This window comes from Cicer arietinum, chromosome 4, assembly GCF_000331145.2.
Source record: "Cicer arietinum cultivar CDC Frontier isolate Library 1 chromosome 4, Cicar.CDCFrontier_v2.0, whole genome shotgun sequence".
NCBI classification, from domain to species: Eukaryota; Viridiplantae; Streptophyta; class Magnoliopsida; order Fabales; family Fabaceae; genus Cicer; species Cicer arietinum.
In genome coordinates this window covers 51,649,198-51,658,502 of record NC_021163.2, presented here as the reverse complement: position 1 = coordinate 51,658,502, position 9,305 = coordinate 51,649,198, and the positions used below count along the sequence as shown (strand labels likewise).

Genomic DNA, 9,305 nt, shown 5'->3' with positions numbered 1-9,305 from the left:
AAGTTGGTTCCCTAGCACCGTAGCGTGGTAGTGAACAACTTTCCCTTCTATCTCTTTGCGAAACGAAGCTTAGATCTAGATGAAACAGGGAGGTTTGTGTTTGACGGTTTTGAAATCCCTAACACCGTTTTTCTTCGTTTTCGAAGCAACGAGGAAGTATGAAGCTGAGAAATCCTTGCTTTCTTACCCACTAAGCCTTGGGTTTCTATTCTTGAACAAAAGGAAGAAGCGAAAATGAAAATGGAAGAAGGAGGAAGAAAGGGGTCACACGAGGCAGAGGAAGAATATGGATTTTGCTTTCTTTCTTTCCCTTTTCCTTTCTTTCTTTTTCCTTCATTTCTATTTATTTTCTTTCTATTTCCTTCTCTTTTCCCTCCACACAAACATATATATATATATATATATATGTATGTATTTATATTTATTAATTACTTTTAACAAATATCTCCAAATATCTAGATATTTATTAAAATTACCATTTCACCCATAAGCCATTAAATTCTTCGTAAAGGATTCACCGTACTTAATTTAATTTATTTATCGACGAGTAATTTTAATCGGGCATCAAATATCTTTTTGGTCATATAAACTCCAAAATATTAATAACTTTGGCTAAAAAGCCTCCGAGTTCAATACCAAAATACACTAAAATACATAAAGTATACTTTGAAGTTATGGGTCTTACATTCTTTTTCAAGATCCATTTACAACCTATTGATTTGCAACCATGAGGCAAGTCTACCAAATGCCAGGTCTTGTTAGATTCTAGGGAATCCATTTCATCGCTTATAGCTTCTTGCCATAGATCTGCATCCAATGATGACAATGCTTCTTTAAGATTCGCAGGACCCTCTTCTAAATTGTAGGCCATGTATTCTGGTCCATAATCTTTAGCAACTCTTACTCTTTTACTTCTTCGAGTTTCTGTTTCGTCTTGTTTGTTGCTTTCAGTGCTTGTTGTCACAAGAACTTGACTAGGCTCACTGCCCCCACTATTTCTTGATTTGAAAGGGGATTTATTTTCATAGAAGTCAACATCATATGATTCTATGATCACTTTCGTGTTTAGGTTATAAAACCTATACGCTTTGCTGTTTACTGCATACCCAATGAATGCACATTCATAGGCTCTACTAGCGAGTTTAATTCGCTTGACATCGGGGGTTCTGACATAAGCCAGTCAACCCCAAGTTCGAAGATAAGACAAGTTGGGCTGTCTGTTCTTCATTATCTCATAAGGAGATGTTTTGCTTTTAGAATTAGGAACTCTATTCAAAACGTAGCAAACAGTCAAAATAATTTCCCCCCACCAGTGAGACGCAACACCAGAATTAAGCATAATAGCAACAACTAATTCAGTAAGAGTTCTATTCTTTCTTTCAGCTTTACCATTCATTTCAGGTGAATATGGTGCAGTTGTTTCATGTACAATTCCTTTGGTTTTATAAAACTCATTAAACAAGCTGGAATCATACTCTGTTCCTCTATCACTACGATACGAAACCTCTTAATCTTTTTGCTAAATTGATTTTCTATTTCAGTCACAAATATTTTAAACATGTCAAGCGCTTTACTTTTATTTTTCATGAGATATACGTAAGTAAAGTCAGAACAATCGTCAATAAAAATGATGAAATAACGTTTTCCATTTTTGGTCAGTGTTCCGTCAAGTTCACATATGTCAAAGTGTATTAATTCTAGAGGTTCAGATTTTCTAACTATTGATTTATGGGATTTCTTAGTTATTTTGGCTTGACTGCAAAAATCGCATTTTTCAAAATCCTTTTTAGATAATTTTGGAATCAAGCCTAAATTACTTAAGTTTGAAATCACATGTTTATTTATATGACAGAGTCTAGCATGCCAAATATTAAAATCACACAACATATAAGCAGAAGGAGACATCTTATTCATTTCAACATTCAATTTAAACATGTCATCAGTGGCGTACCCTTTCCCAACAAAGATACCATTTTTAGAAATGGTGTACAAATCTGCCCCTATAGACTGAGTAAACCCTGCCTTATTGAGACGAAATCCAGAGACCAAATTCTTTCTTATTTTTGGAGTGTGCATGACATCCTTCATAATTAAGGTCTTTCCAGATGTGAATGTTAGTTCCACATCTCCAATTCCAGCAACATTAGTGGTGTGAGAATCTCCCAACAACACTTTCTTATCTTCAGCAGCAGTGTATGTTTTAAACATAGCACGGTCATAACAGACATGGCGTGAAGCGCCAATGTCTATCCACCATCCATCTGATCCACCAACAAGGTTGATCTCAGTTATCATTGCAACGAATTGCTCTTCAATCAAGTTGGCCTGATTTACAGCGCCTAGCTTGTTCCTACACTTGCGTGCCATATGACCCTCTTTCCCACAATTGAAACAGTGAAAGGAGAGAGGGCCATTTGTAGGAGGTGGTGGTTGCCTAGTAATTGGGACTCTATTAGGGTTCCCATTCTTGTTGTTGTTCTTTGAAGAGCGATTCTGATTCTTCAGTTGTTTGCCGTTTGGCTTCAGAACTGCTCCGATTAACTTCTTTTTCTTGTTATTTGCCACAAGAAGAATTTCATCTTTCTAGTCTTGTTTCCGAGATTCCTCCTCAATTCTAAGGCGGGTTATCAGACTTTCTAGGGAAAATTCTTTAGTTTTATGCCTAAGAGAATTTTTAAAATCTTTCCAAGCAGGGGGCAGTTTGTCAATAATAACAGCAATCTGAAACTGTTCATTTAGGGACATACCTTCAGAGATGATCTCGTGAGCTATTTTCTAGATTTCATGAGACTGAGCTTCCACTGATATGTCATCTGTCATCTGATATTTGAGGTAGCGGCTAACAACATACTTTTTGGCTCCAGTTTCCTCAGTATCATATTTCTTCTTTAGAGCATCCCAAACCTGTTTAGCAGTATTGCTTTCGGAACTGTAGTAATCATACAGATCATCAGCAAATCCATTAAGAATATAATTCTTACATAAGTAATCATCATGTTCCCATTGGGTTAATTCAGCAGCTTTTTTATCCTTTGCAGATTGTTCACCTTCTTCTGGTACAACAAGAATGTCATCCTTCAAAACGTTGGCAAGCTTTTTCGTGGTTAGAAAAAATAACATCTTTTGTTGCCATCGTTTGAAGTGACTTCCCTCAAACCGAAACGGTTTGTTGTAGTCAAAAGCAGAAGAACCTGACCCAGTAATTTCGTCGGCAGACATGGCAGTTCGAAAACGTCTTAAAATTGTTGTTTTTGAAATTCGAAAACCTTTGAAAACAATTTATGCCACCAAAAATATTACTGGGTTGAGTCGCGTACTAGGTCACTCTCTTTAAGACGTTTCGAGGCACTGCCCAAAATTGTGCAAGGCAGACTATCAACCACGAAGTCCCCAGGATAAAACAGCCCAGATACTATGTATCGGAGTTCTACTGCACTGTAGAAAACCGTTCTAGAATTACACCCTCAATATGGCAGTCTTACGATTGACACTCGTAATATGGCACAATGGCCACTCGAAAGAGAAGACGCAGTATGAAGGGGGAGAAGAGAGAAAAGCCTCAGATACAGAGAGCTTTTGGTGTGATTTTCCAACTGGGGAGAACCCTCTGTTTATAGAGGAAATTCGCAACTGGATCTGAGAAATCCATGGATCACCAGAACGTGCGCTCCAAGTAGTGCTCTTAGAAACGTGCGCTCCAAGACTCCAAAACGTGCGCCCCAAACTCAGGAAATTGACTTTGACTTTTGACCGGACAACAAGGAAACGTGATACCAAAGATTAGGGTTTTGACCGGGCAAAACAGACACACGAATTCAGGGAGGAAGACTGGATCAGATACGACTAGGTGGAGGGCAGTTACGTAATTAATGTTTCAATTAGAGATAGAACACAAGCAATCAGTTAATTAAAAAATGATTAATTAATTTTCAAGAAAAAATAATAATACACCACAAAGCCAAAGCCAAAGCCAAAGTCGAACCGAACCGGGCCGGGCGGACAGACAGCGCGCGTGCGCGTGTGGTGGTCAATATTGCTTGCGTTCTCCCTCCTTCACAAAATTGGGGTGCCTCTTGGGGCCCATCCCAAGTTCATTACCTCCACCTTATATACTCTACTAGTGTGTGGTATCCCTCCAATGTGAGACTTCTCAATTTTTTCAATTCACAACAACACTAGTTCTCATAAATGCCATCATTATTTCCAATGAACTTTTCATTAAATGCATCATCATTTCCAACAAAAACTGATGGCAAGTGTCCAAGCTGCTGTATATGGAAGTAAGAACACAGTTCTTGACCAAAAATTGTTCCGTTAAGTGATATATTATAAAGTTGTTGATCATCAACAAAGAAGAAAATTGGGAGGTGCTGATAAAGATAGTGTGTGAGGATTTTTATCAGATTTTGTCAGCAATCTTCTAATAGAGATTTTATCAAGCTTATTCATCCATTGTCTTCAATTGATAGAAGATTTTGGAATTTGAACATAGTGAAGTTTCATTTATGGGTAGGGATGGGAATAGGCCAAGCTTTGAAAGGCTTGAGCCTCTGGTCTACGGCCTATCATAGGCTTTTTTTCCGGCCTAACATGACATTTTTAAAAGTCTGTGAAGCCTATTTAAAAGTCTTATTCACATTAAAACATTTAAATGCTCTAGTCATACGAGAATGTTCTCCACATACCAATATCAATGTACATATCTATATATATTAAACAAAAAATAATTTTTCTATCAAAATAATTTTTAAAAAATCTAAAACAAACATTTTTAAACCCTAAAGAATAATTTTTGATTTCATTGAACGACTACCAAATATGGAATGACTACTAAATATGAAATCATTACCGAATATGAAACAACTACCGAATATGAAACGACTACCAAATATGAAATGACTACTGAATGATTGCCTAATTGATAGAATTTAAAATAGGAAATAATATTTAATAACATAATATATATAGGCCGACCTATCACGCTTAATAGACCTTTTTATAAGTCTGAGTCTGACCTATTTAAATAAATAGGCTTTAAAAATAGTTTGAGTCTAGCATTTTTATTAAATAGATTAAACCATAGATCCCTGACGGACAACCTAGTCTATTCCTATTTATAGGTGATAATAGTTATTCAAAATTTAAGACTACATCTAACAGTTGGTGCAAATTTTTGCTATCAAGGTGAAATTTATTTTCTCCGCTTACCAACATTGTACTAAGTAGTTTTTTTACATCATACTTATAATAATATGGTTTTGTTTCATTAGTTTTGTTGTTGACAATGTTGGGTATGCAAGCAGTTGATAGTTAATGACAATGAGGATATTTAATTCAGAGGAAGATTAATCTGCTAATATCATTACCACGACTTTAGAATACGTGAGCAAGTATTCAGCTTGTTGCTCAACGTGTAATTGTTGTTTCATCATATATGATGTTGTAATTTATGCGATTGACTCTAAATATGAGTTTTATAAACTAATATAGAAATTAAAAAGTTCGTAACAGTTTTAAATTTACTAATATCCGATTGTTTTTTCAAGTTGTCTTGATTGTTTAAAATTTTTGTAAAACATTTTTAAATTAAAAGAAATTGCAGAATAATTTTACCAAGTAAATTAATCAATGATGTTTTTTCTTTTTAAACACTAGGGTGTCAAAATAACTTTTGAACACTGTAAAATAGTTTGATTAAAAAAATCTCAAACATATCCTAATAAAAAGAGAATTCAAACAAAATTTTCATCACTGATCTAAACGTTTTAGATTTTAGTATTTATCTTTTAAATAAGTGTGTGAATAAGTGTACAAAAGTGGAGTTTAAAAAATAAGAATTCAGATAATATTTGTCATATAAGATTAGGTACGGGTTCAATTCTATCTATTCAATCAATCACTCATTTAGGGAGAAATTTTTTCCACTACATAACATAACTTTGGACTAAAACATTTTGGAAACACTCCGAGAATATGTGATTTTTTTAGAAATGCGGGGATTGGAGAAAGTTCCCCCATTTAACCAACAAGGCAACAACTCTAGCAGGGCCTGGGTTTTGAAACAGAAAAGGCAGCTTTTATAACCGTCCCATTTACAAGGTTTTATATATAAGATGGTTCTCCCGTGGATGACCTTCCCACAACTAGAGCATGTTCCAAATCCCATTCCCCCTAGGATATTAATTTTGATTTTCCATCAATTGGTAAGCTGACATGGTTGAGAATACTCCATTCAGTGTGAATGACCAAACAAAATGATAATCTTCCAACAGGTCATAAAAGAGGCATCGTGGCTAAATTTTCCATTTGGTGACAATCTGGAATGTATTGAGCAATAACATTAAGTCCCACATACCATCCTCATTTAAAAAGATGCACTAGGTGAAGATCTATGTGTTATAGGATCGTTTGAGTAACATAGTCCTCAGTAACTAGCCCATAAGGTTGCGAACAATCAACGTAGAACTAAATCGACTTGCTATTTTCCAAAATCCATTGACCATCTTTTAAAACCAAATTCCTCGTCTCTTGAATAGATTGTTAGACTTATGAACAATTAACTCACTACAAGCACTAGAGGTGATATCATTTCCCGATTGAGATATCAAACTCCAACCTAACTTTATAACAAGAGACATTAAAATTGCACAAGCACAAACCACCCCAATCCTTAGAAAAACAAAATTGGTTTCAAGCAATACTATTGTCATGTTAGTTAAAACATGACTCGAATAATATTAGTTAAACAACATCATATTTGTTTTAGAAATACATTTAAAACTTGTAAGTAATTTGTTAATCACACCCAAACAATATTAATCGTGTGAAAACTATTTTCCAATTTCATCCTTCATTTAATTTATTTTTATTAATAAATGTATCTTTCTATCAATTAAATAATTGATTTTTTTCTTCCAAATATACACTAATATTAAAGGATATATTAAGTTTTGGTGTATTTTTTATTTACAATTTTATCTTTCTTTACCAATAATTAAAATAAATTATTTAAATAGCCATATAAATTTTTGTACATTCTATTATTTTTAAGTAATTTCTTCTCTCACCCTCGATATTCTCAAAAACTTCCAATTGTATTCGAATTATTCAATTAGAAAATACAAAATACACGTCAGAATTTACCAATCAAAAGATATATTTAAGAGTTTTTGAAAATATATGAGGTGAAAAAAGAAACCATCTTATTTTTATCAATAACAAATAGACACATTTCTTTCTTTGAGTCTCCAAGCTATGATATATAACATGTTATCACATTCTTAATTGATCAAATCAGATATTTTCATCATGTTTTGAAAATAGATATGAAAATATAGTAATGACAATAATTTTGTTTTACCCAAATAACAATAAATTTTCATCACTGTTATTATTTTTGACTAAATTATTACTATTAAATTATCTAAAAATTAAAATTGGTTTATTATTATAATGAATATGATTATTACCTAAAATAAAAATAAAATTTGGTTTTAGAAGGTGTTAAAATGTTTTTGTTGACTGGAGGGAAAGTATTGTTAGTAGAGCGAGCCTCCTTCGTCTTTCTCCTCTTTATTTGGGCACATTTCGTATTTTAGCAGCGCCGATAGAAGAGAGAGAAAGAGAGAGAGAGAGAGTGAAAAGTGTGAGATATGGATTTGGACCAGTGGATCTCGAAGGTTAAAGATGGCCAACACCTTCTCGAAGACGAACTTCAACTTCTCTGCGAATACGTATTCTCTCACTTTCTCCACTTATTAGGGTTTCACTTTCACTTTGAATTTCACAATCACTTCGCTTTTCTTTTCCAATTCCTTCATTCGAACCTGATTAATTGATTCCGAATTAATTGTTTCGGAATTTCAAATCCATGAGGTGTTTACTTTTGTACCGCAATTTTATATTTATTATTATAATATGCATTGGAGAGAAACTTTAGGGTACTGTTTGGTTCCGATGAAAACCTATCTACACCGTGCTGGTGCATTTTCTGTTATTATTCTTTTGATTTTTGATTTTTGTTTAGTTTAAATTTTGAATTCATAAAGTGATTAATTTATTAATGTTTTCAGGTTAAAGAGATCCTTATTGAGGAGTCCAATGTTCAGCCTGTGAATAGTCCAGTAACTGTTTGTGGTGACATTCATGGTCAGTTTCATGATCTAATGAAACTTTTCCAGACTGGTGGTCATGTGCCGGAGACAAATTACATTTTTATGGTATTCTACTATGTTATGTACTGTTGGATCTCAATTATGTCGTTGTGATGCCTTCTTTACTGAATATTTTCTTCCTAAATGTGTGTTAGGGTGACTTTGTTGATCGAGGTTACAATAGTCTTGAAGTATTCACCATTCTTTTGCTTCTTAAAGCTAGGTATGTTGCTTCCATCTATTCTTACTTTCTTGCATCCGTGTTCATGTGACCTTGAGTGATACTGCAGCCACTTTGTAGCTTTCTGACTTTCTAATTTGTTGGTCTGTGTTTGGATCTTGAATGTTAGTGTTAAATACTTTGCTTTTTATTTAAACATCTTTTTATTTTTTGTTTGATTTTATAGATACCCAGCAAATATTACCCTTTTACGTGGAAATCATGAAAGTAGACAACTCACCCAGGTATGTGTTTAATGTACTTGGCTATCATACCTGAAATGATTGATTGTAGGATTAAGTAAACAACTTATATTGAAGATAGGAAATTATTAAAGGTTTATGCTTTGTGTCATTCTAGCAAGCTGGGTTGTTCAAATTCCCTGATGCTGAAGCTCTACAAAGCTGCCATAGCCTCTATTCGACAACTGTAGCAAGCTAATGATGTTTTTTTGGACAATATAGGCCTTTTGTTATCAGGTTCCATAGCTGGACTGGATTGGTAACTGTGATCAAATTAAGAGATTTTGATTTGTTAAGATAAATTAGGAGTCTATTGATTGATTAAATAATTGATTCATTGGTGTAAGGACTTGTGGACTATCATTGTAGTTTTACTTTTTTACTTTTTTACTTCTGCTCTTGCTGTAGTAAGAAATGTTAAAATCTATGGATTTCTATTGCGTGGTCTTATAGATTAGATCATTAGATGATAATTATGGAAATGCTAAGAGATTATAAATTAGAGATATGAAAATTTATGTCAATATATGTTAATTTTGTATTTTAATATTTTGCTAGGTCTATGGATTTTATGATGAATGCCAGAGAAAGTATGGAAATGCTAATGCTTGGCGATATTGTACCGATGTTTTTGACTATCTTACACTTTCTGCAATTATAGATGGAACCGTAAATCTCTTTTACTCTTTC

At 33.7% G+C, this 9,305-nt stretch overlaps 1 protein-coding gene across 1 annotated transcript in view; it reads left to right on the top strand.

Moving 5' to 3' along the window:
* Positions 1-7,527: 7,527 nt before the first annotated feature.
* Positions 7,528-9,305, top strand: part of LOC101515338 (phytochrome-associated serine/threonine-protein phosphatase) — an 8,152-nt gene continuing 6,374 nt past the window's right edge. The window contains exons 1-5 of the mRNA XM_004498037.4: positions 7,528-7,733; positions 8,073-8,219; positions 8,309-8,376; positions 8,561-8,618; positions 9,174-9,284. Of these exons, the coding sequence (XP_004498094.1) occupies positions 7,653-7,733; positions 8,073-8,219; positions 8,309-8,376; positions 8,561-8,618; positions 9,174-9,284 (465 nt within the window). The 5' untranslated portion in view covers positions 7,528-7,652. The remainder of the gene's footprint in view (positions 7,734-8,072; positions 8,220-8,308; positions 8,377-8,560; positions 8,619-9,173; positions 9,285-9,305) is intronic.